At 37.5% G+C, this 16,167-nt stretch overlaps 1 protein-coding gene across 1 annotated transcript in view; it reads left to right on the top strand.

Annotated features, from left to right (window-relative positions):
* The window catches only part of PKHD1 (PKHD1 ciliary IPT domain containing fibrocystin/polyductin), a 455,019-nt gene that overhangs the window by 293,266 nt on the left and 145,586 nt on the right, over positions 1-16,167 (top strand). The window contains exon 52 of the mRNA XM_063096948.1: positions 4,962-5,099. Within this exon, the coding sequence (XP_062953018.1) occupies positions 4,962-5,099 (138 nt within the window). The remainder of the gene's footprint in view (positions 1-4,961; positions 5,100-16,167) is intronic.

The following is a 16,167-nucleotide window of genomic DNA, read 5'->3' as shown; positions in this document are numbered from 1 at the left end:
GAATCACATGCCTCTGGGCACTTTAAAAACTGCCTCTTCTGCCTATTTTTAAGACCAGTTTGAAAAACAATGATAGGCAGAGTAGAATAAAGAAACCACCTGTGTGGATTTGATGTAAAAGGCAGGCTATAAAGTTAGCAGCTCTTTGAAAAGGATTTAGTTCTAGAAAGAATGCATTCTAATCTTCATCACTTCTTTGTTCAGCTTTTTCTACAAGAGAATAAACTTGAGAACTGAATGCTATCGTCTCAGTGAATTAGTCTACTTGACACTAATTTTCAATCATGTCAACCTTTCATTCCTGTGAACTATTTATGTATGAGAACTTCCATTCTACTTTAGGAGTACTTTTCTTGGGTGTATCAGCCATCCTCATAAATTATGATAGACTATTTTAATAAATTGTTAGATTCCCCAAAAGTTAAACAAAACCACGAAGGAAAGAAAGCACCACCAATCATTATGTAAAATGTGTAATTTAAAGTGTTTAAAGATTAGATCATTTAATAGTGAATTCAAAGGGCATTAAAATGTTCTTCTCCTTGGGTTCACATACTTATAGAAAAATATTGGAGCTGAGGCTGAGGGTAGAAACCAACCCATTAATTATGGAAGGTACAGGAAAACAACAGTCCTACAAAAAATCCTTGTTTGTCCTGCTCTGCTCTTGCATGCCATGGCTCTCCCTCAGAAGTCTGAGCTATGTCCAAACTTGGTGTAGGCTCTGTTCCTGACAATAGCAGGGTTGTATGGAAACTGTCTTCACCACCTAAGTTATGGGGCCTGCTACAGTGAATACCATGCAAACTATGGGTCAGCCTGCCCCAAATTATGCCTGTTCATGTGACCCCACCATTATTCCCAGGATCTGTGCCCTTTGCCCTTGATCTCATTTCTACAGGATTTAGACAAGTGTCAGACCCTTGGAATGCTACACAATAGTGACCTTGATTCCCTAACTTTGCTGGGAAAAAAAAGTGAGCTTGAATCTAGTATTGAAATTATATGAAATGCTTTGTAACAGTGGTAGTCAAATTAGTCTTGATTCTAAAGAAGTCCTAGCCCTCTGTCAGAGACATCTGTCTTTCAATTTGGCATAGGTTTTCTGGTCATGAGGGTAGCTAATGCATTTATAAAAGACTGAATCTTCTTTGTTGTTGTTGCATTTGGTGCATGGGGAAATTCAGGGGATTCTCCTTAGTGTTAACTTTCTAGATATTATTTCTAAAGCTCTATCCTTCCAATTGTCAAAGTAGAACACTTTCAGTAAAAAACCAAAGCAAAACAAAATGTTTCTTGGCAAAAGATACTAGGATAAAGATGGTAGGTGCTTAGTGCTTGATGGATGAACAAGTGGTAAGAGGATGTAATTCGGAACCAAGAGGCACCACCCCGTGGCTGGTCCTGAGCCCCTTTGGGAAAAAAGCAGTCTTTAATTACATCTGGAAGTCATTAATTCTTTTTGGAGCCTCTTTCCAGATCAGCTCCCCCATCAGCCTCCCATTGAGCAACAGAAATTCCAGATGGTTCCCTCCATATGCCAGTGCTCATTCTCTCAAGTAGGATAGATTGGTCACTGACAGGATAGAATGGAATAGCCATGGCCAAGACAGGACAAGGTGGAAAGTATTGGACCACAGATAAATTAGAGGTGGTCCGCCATTTATGTTTATTAGGTGGGTTGTATAAATATAACTATTTTTGAGTAATTAAAATGTCTTGAGGAATTTCATGGAAATGATGCTACTTCTAAAGAACGTGACATATTGATCCCAACTTTCCACACTTAGAAAAAAGAGAAAGCCTCTGCAAGCTGTCATCATAGCTGAGGATTGGTCAATTTGGTCCTGCATCTGATCTGCTCTGGAGGCAACATTAGGGTGAATTCTTTTGCTTGTGTAACTAGCAACTATAGCTATAATCTTTATTATTGTGATATAAGGAGAATTCCTTTATAAAAAATCTTTGCAGGGAATATGTTTATTTTATCTTAGAAGAATTTTGTTAAAATAGGCACATTGATAAACTTTTCAATTCAAAGCAGTTGAGAAAGAAGGGTCAACCTCCATATAATTAGAATGTATGATCCTTTCAAGCATATTACAGCATATTTATTTATATATCTATTATCATCTGATGGAGGGAATCATGCCTCACTCATCTTTCAGTTCCCACCATCTGACAAGGTTTGGCATGTCATAGGAAGGAAAGGAAGGTAAAAGGAAAGGTAGAATAAATGGATCCAGAAAATTTGAAAGTGAAAAGTGTGGCACCAAAAAAATAAGAGCAAGGTTTCTACTCTTGTCTTCATCTCCTACTTTTCCTCTGATTGCTACTGGATTTTATTTATGTAAGTGTGTGTGTTGTTTGGTGTTATTTTTGAGCACTTATTATATGCTAAATATTATTCTGGGTCTTGAGAAAAGTGAGAATAGCATCGTTGGTCCTTGCTGGAAATTTGTTGGCATTTAAAACAAATTGTACATATTTATGGGGTAGAGAGTTGACTATCAGTATTTGTACATAGTGTGTGATGACCAAATCAATATTATTAGCATATTCATCATTACAAATCACAATTACTGTTTGTGTCCCTTATGCAGTTACTTCACATCCCTCCTCCCCCTCCCCCTTTCCTACCTCCAGTAACTATTTATTAGTATATTTGGAGTGGGTAGGGCAATTAAATAGAAAAAAAATTCTTCTAAGAGGCAAGAATGTGATAAAGATCAAAAGGAAAAATTTAAATTCTTTGTATGTGTCATATTTTAGCTTAGAAGTATGTTCAAAAGCACCTACTGTCATTATTTTGTGTGTGTGTGTTTGTGTGTGTGTGTGTGTGTGTGTGTGTGTGTGAGAGAGAGAGAGAGAGAGAGAGAGAGAGAGAGAACTTTGTGGGTGAGAGAAGGCAGTTACTGAACCAATTTTATTGTTTTGTGCAATCAGGCTCAACAGCTAGACTGGTGGAATAGGCCATAGGTTGGGACACATAAAGGCCATTTGTATGGAACTCTTGTTTTTTAAGGTTTTTGCTTTAAATACTGTAATTTTAATATTAAACTTGTGGACCCATACAATGTATGCTAAACCTAAAACATTCTTTAGATATTTTACTCTTTTGTTTGAATGTTTTGAAAAATGTGAGAGATGAGATTGAGATATATGTTTATTTTTATATGTTTAGCACGATCCTTCATTTTGTACCAGTCACTAATGAACTCTTGAATTTAATGAACTTTTTAATGAAATCTTGACTAAATTCAACAGATCTTGGCAACATTTATTTAGTGTCTTCATCTGCAACATAAAAATAAGCACTACAGATTTTAAAAAATAAATGGTCTCTCCCTTATGGAAGTAGCAGTGGGACAGGAAGATGTCATCACACTGAGGACCAGCCCATGAGAGTTACTTACCTTCTGTACAGTTATGTATGTGTGTGATTAGAATAATATTTTCTGGTGCTCTGATATAAGTATATACAAGGTGTCACTGGGGTATGAAAGAGTGAGGTTGTTTCCCCTGGGGGCACAATGAGGGACTGGGAGTGGCTTACTGGCAGAGCTAAGCCTTGCCTTGCATCCTGCTGAATGAGTGGGTGGTGCTGATGTCGCTGGACCACAACTCTGCTTGGAGAATCACTGCTCTACATCCAACTGGAGGACAAGGGGAGGGATAGTGAGCATGCTGAATTTATGCATCGACCTGGAGACGTCCTACTTCAATTCTGCCTACCTGATATTAGCTACAAGTCAGTCACATGGCTTCATCTAACTGCAAAGGAGGCTGCTGTGGTGGTTTAACTGTAAACCTAGGAGAAAAAAAGAGAAATGGGTGGTTTACAAATCTATAGTCTCTGCCACAGGAGGGAATGACCAGTCTAATAACTATGGAAATAGGTAGGAGATAGGAAAGATAACTAAGGACAAGTTAATTTGCTTGAGTAATTCCTTAAAAACAGCAGGTCCCATTGTTTCCTGGAATGAGAAATGAAAAGAACTTCTTAAAAACCTTTACATGTGTCAGTTATTATGGTACTTGAAATTTAAGCAGAAACATTTATGTGATGTCTTTAATTCTTGTCGAATTACCTCAGAAAGTAACTTTCTATACTTTAGCTACATGAAGTATTTACTGTTTTAAATGAGAATGTTTTATTAATGTATTACTCTATTGTTAATTTCAGACAAATCTATGGTCATTTCTTCTGGTTATAAAGATACTTTTTATGAAAGGAGAGATGAAGAATAATGACTTTAGGTTGTCCAATGAGCTCTATAAGCATGACAAGCTAAGGGACAACAGCACAAATAATGATCATATCCTGCATTTATTGAGCATGCACCATGTACTTTGCCCTACACGGTGGGAACTGAGGAACTGCAGATGACTTACTAGTATTTTATAAGACCTTTAGATCTATTAACTCATTTGACCCTCACAAAACCTTATGAATAAAGCAGATATTTTCATTATTATCCCCATTTCACAGATGAGATAACTGAAGCACAGAGAGATAAAGTTGTTGGCCTACACAGGCAGTAAGCAGCAGAGCTGGGACTCACACCCAAACAGTCAGTCTTCAGAGGCCAAGGTCATATCTACCATCTGTACTCCTCTGAAACTAGAGCCAGAGTGAAGGGATAGGGGTGAAGGGTAGGGCGTGCATTTGATCTGTGTGTTTGCACTGAGATAGGCTTGGTGGAGCTGGTTGGGCATAAGCAGTGCCTTTTGGCCATAACACTTGGTGTGTTAAGCAACAGCAGCATTTATTTATCATGGTTTTTCCCCCCTGCCTTTTTATTAAGGCCTAGCCCTTGGCAGTTGCTGCACCTGCTCAGAATAGGTAGCAATGTAAGCAGCTCCTAAATTACCAGGGGAACCTTGGGATGCATCGCTGGAAGAGAGACAGTGATTCTTGTTTTGGCTACATGTCTGAGCAATTTCTTTTTCTTCTGCAGATAGGACCGTTCTTGTGGATACAGATCTTCCATTCCTGAAAGGCCTCTATGTGATGGGCACTTTAGAATTCCCTGTGAACAGAAGCAATGTTCTGAGTGTGGCATGCATGGTCATTGCAGGCGGGGAGCTGAAAGTCGGTGAGTAAAGGCACAGGACTGGCAGCATAATGGGAATTCAGCTCTGTGGGAAAGGACTCTAGCATGAGACAGCATCATTAAATGGGTGGTTTAATGGAGTTTGGGGAGGACTAATGTGAAGAGTGAGTTTATTAGTAAAGGTATTCTTTGGCAAGCTTTAGATGTGGACAGAGGTGACGTTTATTGGTCATCCTCTCATGCCCACCCGCTGTCATCAGGCTGTGTTCTCAGCTCCAGGGTCCTCATGCTGCTGCTCATTCCGGGTTCTTTTTGCCTCCTTCTGGCTACAGATCAGTTCTCCCTTTAGTTCTTTCTAACAGAATTTGCCTGTGGCTCACTCTTTCCAAAGATATCCTAGGATGGATTTCATATTCTCTGATCATCGAACTCACAATGATATTTCAATTGCTGTCTTACTGTAGTTCGCTGGGAAAACAGACTTGAAAACAAAACTTATTGGGCCGGATCCTATATAGGAGTGGCCGGTGCACTCACTGGCTGAGTACCAGTCACGAAAAAGACAAAAAAAAAAAAAAAAAAAAAACTTATTGCTAGCACTTTGCTGGGGTAAATAATCCCAAGGAAGTGGGAATGAAGGTGGCCATAGCTTTTCTAGAAACATGGCTGTGTACTTGGTTTTGTGGGATGCTCTGAGAGAAGCCTGTGGAACCACCACATCTTGGGACAATGTGGGGCAGACGGTGGGGAGGAGAGAGATTCACCTGGTCACTTCTGAAGCTATGAACTGCTCTGTCTTTTTATTTGCTTGTTTTCATGGCTCCCAGGGCAGCTAGTGGAGGGGCCAGAGACTCAGCAGTGCTAGGAGATGATACTCTTCCAGCTGGGAAGTGAGGCCCCAGGACAGGCAAGATAGAGTGAATCAGAGGTAGAGCCTTAACCAGAGCTGGGGCATTGGCTTACTTAAATAAAAATCATGAATTGTTATGGGTAGATAATGTACTTGGAACTGTTGTAGTCAATAAGTATAAATGCTAAAAAACATGCACCCTGTTCCCAAAGGAACTCTTTTTGAACATAGTAATTACATTCTACTTTGTCCTCCAAAAGAAGATTAAAAGAGAATACCCACAAACAGAGAAATAAATCTTTATCCCAAAGAATTAAGTCTCTGGTGGTAAGGAAATATTTAGATATCACCGCTTGGTAGCATCCACATTTTAGTCTCTTGTCGGAGAGAATTCCCGGCATAACCACTTGTACAAAGCTTAAATCACTGTAAGAAGATTTCTGAAAAATTATGGTTAACCTTTTCTTTAATACTTCTGCTAACAGAAAAAACAAAATTTTTCAAGGTAACTTGTTCCCCTTGTTTAAAATCTCATTAGAATTCTTTTTGTTCTGTTAAACCAAAGTCTGTCTTCCTCTGCTTTCTGCAGGTTCAGGTTTTTCCACCTGAGCCATTTAGGATGAGTATCAAGCCCTCTTCCTTCTCTGTCCCTTCATCCACATTTTCCTGAGTTGTCTCTTTTTTAGGTTATGAAGTTTCTATTATTTTAACCATGGTTCATAGTTATTGCTGTTTTAAAATTATATTTTTTCAGTCTATTGTATGAAACTGAAAATGCCAAAAACAGATAGAAAGTTATTCAGAAATATTCTCAAATGCAAATATAACCATGATTAATATTTTGGTGTTTTGTCTCAAAATCATCTTTTTCCTATACATACACACATACGTGCACATATTCACCTTAAAACATAGGGTATACAGTTTGATCATCTTTTTGATCCTATATTATCATGGTAAAAATTTCCCCAACTCATATTTCAAGGGTACAAATTTAATACTTTTAATATTATATAATATATATGTAAATATATCCATATATATGCATATATAATAATTTAGACATTTTTCTATCGTTAAACATCTACGTTATTTCAGATTTTGTTTTTATAACTTACTGTACAGTGAACATCCTAGTAATTAAATCATTATTCATATCTTTATGTCCTTAAGGTAGACTTTTGTATGTGAAATTAATAGGACTAAGGATAAGAGATTTTTTTTAAGGTTCTTGATATGCATTGCCAAATTACTTCTCAGAAAGATTTTGCAAATTTGCACGTGCTCCACACTTCTCAGTGTGGTGAGATCCCCTCACTCTTCCTGGCACTGCCTCTACACACATCTTTGCTTTGTTTAATTCCTCTAAATGTTTGAAGCCAAAGTGAAAGAACTAGTCCCAGGTGGGACCTGAGCTATTCTGAATAGAGTGAGATGAGTATAGCATTAACAGGTTGGGCTCTAAGTAAGATAGCTTGTGACCAAATCCACCTTGGCTACCTACCTGCTGCTTGACCTTAAGCAAGTCAACATTTGGACAACTCCATTTCTTCATCTGCAACATATGTAGGGTAACAGTAAAACCTACCTCACAGGGATGTTGAAATCATTAAATGCAAAAGCTCATACTAAGTGCTTGACATACCGTAGGTGTTTAATAAATGTTAGTTTTTGGTCAGGGTGCCCACAGGAAATAGATGTTGTAGAAATTAGATAGTTTGAGGAGATTTAAATAAAGTAATTATTTGCAAAATTCAAATGAGATAAGGCATACCCTCAGGTTAGTAAAGCAGAGTATCCTTACTACCCCTTGCTATAAAGGAGAGAAAAAAGGAAGCCATTATTGGAATCCAGAGATGAAGAGGGATGTGGGGAAATGGTTGCCAGACAGAGGCACGGACTTTTATTATGGCTGGGACTCTATCAATCAGTATAAAGAGGGACCCATGGCAATGAATACTCTGACATCATTCCTGTCTCATGCTCTTGCTACCATTTGGTGAAACTCAACTGGAAGTCAGTAAACAAGAACTCATCAATGCAGTACATACAGGTCAGCAGCTTCCTGGGGCACTGAGCAGGGTAGAGAGGGGCAGAGTTTCAGGAATTTCAACAGAATCTCTCCACAGCAGTTTCCGGCTCCCCTAAGAGATACAATTCTTCCATTAATACAGGCAATGATTAAATTAATTTCTTTTTCCAGCCTCGTCATGCTGTCTGTCCGGCCAACTATGTTGTCAACTCTAAATCCTACTCCTTTTATATGTGCTACTGCTAATATGAGTACATATCTGTACAATGTATACTTGTCTAGGGTTTATTTTGTTTTCCCCTGGGTTTTAGTAAAATCCAGGTGCAATACTTTTACTTATCTCCTTAATTTATTATTTCAGTCCATCTTTCCACACTGGGAAGTCCTTTCGGATTCTGATCTTTTCCTCCCTTATTACTACCATTTGCCCATTTTAAAATATTCTATACAATTTTCATATAATTAGCTGATGGCAACATAAAATAAAAATGAGCCCTGCTCTTGTTACTAGAAAACTTATTTCAGGTAAGTTATTTTTTGGTTTCCGAGGTCACTTACTACTATAATACATAGCTTGCTGCCTGAAACTATGTGCTTTTGAAGGGATGTGTGCCACTTTTCAGTTTTATTTTATGCATTTCAAATATCATTTTTAAATTTCTCCATTCCCAACTATATTTTTGCCCATCACCAAATAATGGTGTATTCTATTTCTCCCTGCTTTGTTCATGTGTTCTAGGCCTAAAGATTGCTTATTGGAACCCAGCTGCCCAATCCTATGTGAATTATGCCTGAAGGAAGACTTTCAACCCATCTGTCTAATTTTACCACACCCTAAAGAAATCCCAACATGAAATAGATAATAAGACTAGTTAGTAAATGAACTTAATAGATGTGGACATTGGCACAGAGTGCTGCCAGAGTATGTCTGCTATCTGATGCCATTTGATCCAAGTCCCAACATTGTGGAATTATATATTTTGGTGGTCCTGCTTTTAAGGCAACTGGTGTTGGCAAGGGTATCAATTGACTTTTAGTAGAGAAGAATCATAGAATGCTAGGATTAGAAAGGAAGTTCAAGATCAAAGCTTTGCTTAGAGGGGTACAGCTGCATCACAAATGCCAAACTCAATTTCATTCTTTGCTCAGTGCTTGTCTAATTACTCTGATAAAACAGTTGAGATAAGCTTAAAGCATTTTACTTATGTGTCCGTTCTTTCATTCATTATGTGCTTACTCAGTGCCTAACGTGCCAAGTACCATGGGAAATACTAGATGCACAGAAATAGCAATCACGAATCCTACGTTATCAAGCAGTGTCTCAATAAAATAGTGGAGACAAATAAGTAAAAGCATAATTGGAAGGGTCTTATCTTTCAATCTGAAGGGGTCTTGAAGATAAAGGAAAATATCTGAAAAGGCACATATTTATGGCTGAGCATTACACTTTCAAGAAATTGCAGGGAATGAGTATGTCTGGACTGTAGGATTTGTATGAAATGGTGGTAGCAGATGAAGCTTCTTGGTTTTATATACTATGCTAAGGAGTTTAAATTTTATTATGAAGGCAGTGGGTGGCCACTGAATAGTTTTAAGCAGAGAAGTGACGTGATTAGGTTTGGTCTTGGAAAGCTTACTCCCAGCAGGGTGAGGATGGGTTTGGAAGGGGAACAGTGAAAAGTGAGAAGGCTACTGAGGTGTTTCAGGGAAGAAATTGTAAGGGATTGAATCAAGGTACTGGAGTTAAAGAGGAAAGAATGAATGAGAGAAATATCAAGGAGATAAAAATCCCTAGAACCTAGTGACTGTTTTCATGTGAAGTGAGGAGGAATGATTTAGGATACATCCTAGGCTTCAGGTTGGGGGATCTGGGTCAATGAGTGTGCCAGGAATGAATCCCCTTTCCACCACTTGTTAGTTGAGTGACCCTGGACAAGTTGCATGAGCTAGCTCTGTCTCAGTTCCCTTATCTCTAAAATGGGAATAATAATAATTCATAGTTTTATAAAAGTTGAATGAGTTAATATTTATTAAAGTGCTTGAACAGTGTTGGGAACATAGTAAGTCCTATACAGTGATTTGTTAAATACATAGACTCATGAGGTTAAGTTTAGATTTCAATGGAATGTGCAAGTGGTAACATCTAGAGGGTTAATAGATTGATGAAAAAGGAACCCACGAGAGAGATCTGTGCTAAATATGTGTATTTGGGGTGTCATCAGCTCAAATGTGGAATCAAAGGTGTGAATAAAATTGATCAAACAGAGTTTGGGGATAGAGAAGAAAAATGACCAAAGCTGAAATTTTGAGGAGCACCAGCCTCTTTTTTTAAGGGTAGGAGGGGAAGCTGAGATCAGGAAGGAGAATAGCAAAGAAACAGCTGTACAGGTAGAAGCAAAATGAAAGGACAAGAAAATAATATTTTGAAACAAAGGAGGGAATTTACAAGAAAGAGGGAGTGGTCAGTGGTATGAAATTCAGCAGAATGGACAAAGGATACAGGAAAGAAAATTGGCCATCTGAATCTGGCTTTTTGTTTTTTATAATGACTGATAAATATAGTTTTGACACAAAATGTTACTTTGCGTGTGGAACAAAGGAAAATATAACAGTTATTGCTTGAGAGGCAGTAACTTCTAATAAGCTCAGTACAATTTATCTATTCTTAACAACTTCATTTTTGGAGGCTTTAATATAGTCTTAAGTATTATTGAACATATTAAACCTCATGGTTGAAACGGATGTCATCAAACCTTTGTATGATTGCTTTCATGGATAACAAATGTTCTTTCGGATGATGAAATACAGCAAATAAGAAGATACTGAGGAGAAAATATTTCCTCTGATATGATGATTTTCCAAAGTTTCATTTATAGATTGGTCCCTTCCTCCTGCTCCTCCTTGTCCCTTTTCTTTCATTGAACTCAGTGCCAAGCTTTCTCCTGGGACTTGAATATTCAGTAGTTAGCAAGACAGATAAGATTTCTTCTTGGATTCTTTTGTTGGGGGAAACAGGCAATGAAATAGTAAAGTAAATGGGGAAGATAAATTTAGATGGCAATACACGCTCTGAAGGAAACTAAGTAGGGAAATGAGTTGAAGAATGGGCCAGGCTGGATGTTGGTCACCATAGGTTAGGTAGTTAATAAAGACCTTTCTGAAGAGTCAATGTGACCTCAGACCATAGAGACAGAAGGAGCTAGAACTGCAAAGATTTTGACAAGGGAGTTTCAAAGTGGAGGAAGAACTAGTGTGAAAGTCCCCAGGTAGTAATATACTTTGCATCATTATGAAGCAGAGAGGCAGCCACTGCAGCTGGAGAATAGTGAATAGTAGTGGTTTATAGAGAACATCTTCAGTTTCATGATGTAGGCTGGATTTTAAGATATGCAGTGTTGACTTCTAAAGCATTAAAGAACAAAATTGTGCTGTAAATTGCTGCTTGTTGATAGTTTCCTGAGTATGGCTTTAATAAGACAGAAATTAGCTTAGGACCTTCATAAATATGAAAATTTCAGAGACCTGAAATGTATTTCTAGTTTAGCAACTCATTGTACAACTTCTGGAATATTTGCCAACAGCAGATTTATAACTGTGATGTTGCAGACCTCTGCAATTGTGTGAATCATCTCTCTCATTGTATTGATAGGGCAAAAGAGATCTTGAGAGATTAATGATTTGTTCTGAGACCTCATAGGTACTGAAGAACAGGACCAGGATGAGAGGCTATTTTAGCTACCTTTGATACTCATCCTTCAAGCCTCTGCTCATGGACTACCTTTGCTATGAAGCCATTTCTGTCTTCATTCAGTAGATTTCAAAGTATATTTTTTGGTTCATTTTACTCATTCGTGTTGTCATTACTGCATTTATTTTATTGCTATAAAATGGTGCGTTTTCATGAATGTCTTCTCTATTAAATAACAGACTTCTTCAGAGCATTTTATAACCCTAGTACCTACTGCATAGTAGGCTTCTGATAATGTGCTGTGGGACTAATTTGTGATTATATGAATGGACATTGTCTGGGTCTGTCTTTCAGTTCACTGTTTTCTTCTTGTAACACATTCAGAATAAAATATGTACTGCAATTTAATTTGTTCAGTGCTACGGAGGTATTTCAGAAAGTTCATGGAAAAATAGAATTGAAAAATAAGGTGAATCTTTCCATAAACTTTTATTTATTTATTTATTTTTTGGTGACTGGTAAGGGGATCGCAACCCTTGGCGTGGTGTTGCCTGCACCGCGCTCAGCCAGTGAGCGCACTGGCCATCCCTATATAGGATCCGAACCCGCAGCCTCGGCGGGAACACCGCACTCTCCTGAGTGAGCCACGCGGTCGGCCCTTTCCATACACTTTTTGAAGTACCCTCATATTTGCCTGATTAGGTCAGATAGTAAGAACATTCTGAAGGCTTTGCTCCAGAGAAAACAGCTATAGCAGAACATGAGAAAAATAGTTATGCTCTAGGTAGAAGCTGAACTTACAAAATTATCACCATATAACCTATCTCTTAGGGCAGGAGAAAAATGTGTAAAATTTATTTTGGGGGTAACTTCTTAATCTATATTTCACGTGCAGTTATGATACTTATGGAATTTCGAGCTTAAAAGAGAAAAATGAAAATTATTTAAAAATACAATCTGTTGCTTTGTATTCATTGAACAGCACCTGAAAAATAGTATATTCAGAATTTTGACACAGATGTGTCTAAAATTTTGGCCAGTTATTATTCTTTTGATTATCCAAATTTATTGAGGCGTATTCTTGTAACATAAATCACTTGATACATTTTTATTTACTGTACAATATGACACACATGTACAGAAAATATCATAAAATAAAAATATACAGCTCAATTAAACATTATAAATTCATTTTTAGTGGATATGTAGTGAAATCTCATTACTGTTTTAATTTTCATTTCTCTTATTTTTATGAGATTGAACATTTTGTATATATTTATGATCTATTTGAGGGCATCTTGTTTTGTGAAGTAGTTGTTCTCTTATCCTTTTTAAATGAGGGACTTACCTGTTTTGTATTGATTTATTGAAGTCAATTATATATTTTGGACTGTACCTTTTGTTAAATGTATTGGAAATATCTTTTCCCATTATGTGGCTTGACTTTTCAGTGTTTAAAGGGTATCCTTTGATAGTTGGAAAGTCTTTATTTTAATATAGCTCACTTTATAGATTGAATTATGGTAAGAAAACATGTGCAATATAATTCCATCCCTTTAAATTTGTTAAACTTGCTCTATTTTCATTGTATGATCAATTTTTATAAATGTCTTGTACGTGCTTGAAAAGAATGTGCATTCTTTGTTTGTGGGTCTAGTTTTCCATCTATGCCTATTATGTCAAGTTTGCTAATTGTATTATTTAAAACTATTGTATCCATACTATACTTTTTTGTTTATTCTATGAGCAGTTGTGTTGACTTTACCACTGTTATTGTAGATAATTTTTTTGTTCTTGTAGTCCTGTCAATTTTTGCTTTATGTATTTTGAAGTGATAATGCTAGGTGCATACATGTTTAAAATTGTGATAACTGGTAAAGTGAGTCTTTTATGACTAGGGGGCATTTCTTTTTATTCCAAGTTGTTTTCTGCAGGAGGGTTGGACAAAATTACTTAGTTTACCATTTCTGGAATAAAATATTATCAGGTAAACTCTGTTGGCAGTACACAGTTTCTTCCTTCAGTTCACCAACAGAAAGAACCAGTCAGGGAAAAGGTACTTAACAGTGTAGTTTTAGAAGTATTAAGGTAAAACACAATATGCTGTGATGGTCTATAGGGGGTCACTTAACCCAGATTTATCTGACAAAAAGGATCCTAGAAGAGGTGAGCTGAGTTTGAAAATAAGTAAGAGTTAGCTATGAAAAAAGCAGAGTGGTGGTGTTCCAGGCAGAGGGAACAGAGACAAGGAAGCATATGGAATGCTTGGGGACTTCTGTGGCTCAGCTATTGAGCATATCAAAAGACTGGGGAGAGAGGAAGGGGTTCTACATGGACAAAGATGCTTCCAACTGTTTGCTATTTCAAAGCATTTAACAATGTTTCCTATTATAAATAAATAATAACCATGGGTGTTAATCTTTGTCTGGCTCTTTAGGACAAGTTCCTTCAGCAAGGGGCATGGACATCTTCATGTGCTAAAGGGGGCATCTAATTCAAGATCATAGAAGGCTTTGAGAAGTAAATCACAGTGGAGCCAAGTTTTTAGGGATGATTAGGAGTTAAGGAGGATAAAGGTAAAGAATATAAAAGCCTAGGAAGTCTCATGTGTACAGGGGAGAGAGAGTTGAGGGAATGTTAAACAATTCAGTATGTATTGGCTTAGACCAAGGTGTGGGGAGTCATGTTGATAGAGTGGGCTTAAGTGTAAACTAGGTTTATACTTGATTCCATCAAAGAGATTTAGTTAATAAAATAAAAAAGGTCTTTTTCCCTTTTTTTACCTTTTGAAGTTCATGGAATCCATTTGTATCATATTCTCCAAATCATTCTGAGGGTTATCTTTTGTATACCAGAACTTATTTTCTTCCCTCTCCCCAGGTGATTTTAGCATCTGGAATATATTCTGTTCCCCCTCCTTTGCCCTCCATCATGCTAAGTAATATCAACTTCCCTTTACTTCTTTTCTATTCCTATTCCCAGGATGGCCCTTATTAAGTCTAAGACCCAACTTCACTTAATAGCTGTGTAATTCATGACAAGTTATTTAGCCTGTCTTTGCCTCAGTTTCCTCATGAGAACCTCAACAATATTCATCATAGGGTTGTGAGAATTAAATAAAATCATGCATGTGAAAACATCTGGAATATCTTTGCAGCACAATGACAATTATTTCCCCTCCCATTATGAATATATACGTTTGTCCAGGTTTAATATGCCTCTTGCTACAATTTAGTACAGCTTTACAAAGGTAAACCAGGATGAATTGCATTATCCTGAGCTTCTCTCAGTCATGGCCCCTCTCATTTAGGTGCAAAGACTGCACTGAAGACAGCACCTCATCTTTCTTTGATTGCTAGATTTGGGAATAAAATGAGGATCTCAGCCTTTGAAGCTTTTCACTCATCGTTTTTACAAATTCAAGAAACTGCATTTTTAATGTTAAAATAGCATGTATTTCCTTCTGTTAGGTTACCCTTGCTTTCTTTTTACTTAGTCTCTATCCCCTATCTTTTTCTTTCCCCACAGAAAAGAATCCAATCTCTGGTCATTTCAGATACCAGAAGATCATGGCAAGCTAACTAATTTTGCCCAGATTTTCTGTGAGAGCTCGACATGTGCTGCAGTTTTGGATCACATAATTGATTTAATCTCTGATTTTAGAGGAACGCTGAACTCTTTTTGTGGGACTCTGCATACTTTCTCTAGGGCAAAAACTGTCCTAGTTTTTTCTCTCTGGTATCTGTTTAGTGATAGGCTATTTTTTCCCCCAAGACTCTAAACTACCCTCCGTGAAATAAATGAAATCACAGTTGGAAAACGGCTTTCTGGACAGACTTATAACCGCAAGATAAGAGCTGCACCACACACGTATACTTAACATTTTCCTCCTCCCCTGCTTCTTTTCTCTCTGCTCTAGCACATCTTTGTTTTGTCTAAGAGGATTCATTAGTCTCTCAGCTGAGGACTGGCATTACCTACACGGAGCAGCAGCATACCTCAGCATCTAACTGGAAATACACAGGCTGTGGCTTCTAATCCTTACTCGCCCATTGACCTTCTGTGTGACCCTAGGCAGATTTACTTACCTCTCTGAGTCTTGCTCTCAGCAGGCCCTTCTACAGTAACGGCTGTGAAGCCTGGGCTATACAGATAGGGACATAGCAAGCTTCAAACTCACCTCGAGCCATTTGGTTAACCAGGCATACATAAAGGTCCAGCAAGACGGAATGACATTGTGCTGCCTGAAAGACCACTAACCAAAATGATAACCAAGCGATTTTAAGTTTACTAGTTATTTCATACTGTATTTGGAAACTTCGTTTTTGGTTATGTTTTCAGAAATTTCTAAACTGAAAAGTCTCCTTTGATACAGATCGTTTTTGTGAACCTGTTTGATCCAGTACAGTCGTGCATTATTTAACTACAGCGAGACTTTCTGAGAAATGCATTGTAAAGCAATTTCGTCATCGTGTGAACATCGTAGAGTGCACTTACGCAAACCTAAATGGTATAGCCGACTACACACCTAGGCTATATG

Source organism: Cynocephalus volans, chromosome 5, assembly GCF_027409185.1.
Source record: "Cynocephalus volans isolate mCynVol1 chromosome 5, mCynVol1.pri, whole genome shotgun sequence".
Lineage (NCBI taxonomy): Eukaryota > Metazoa > Chordata > Mammalia > Dermoptera > Cynocephalidae > Cynocephalus > Cynocephalus volans.
The sequence above is the reverse complement of the archived record's forward strand: the minus strand, read 5'-3'. Positions and strand labels throughout refer to the sequence as shown.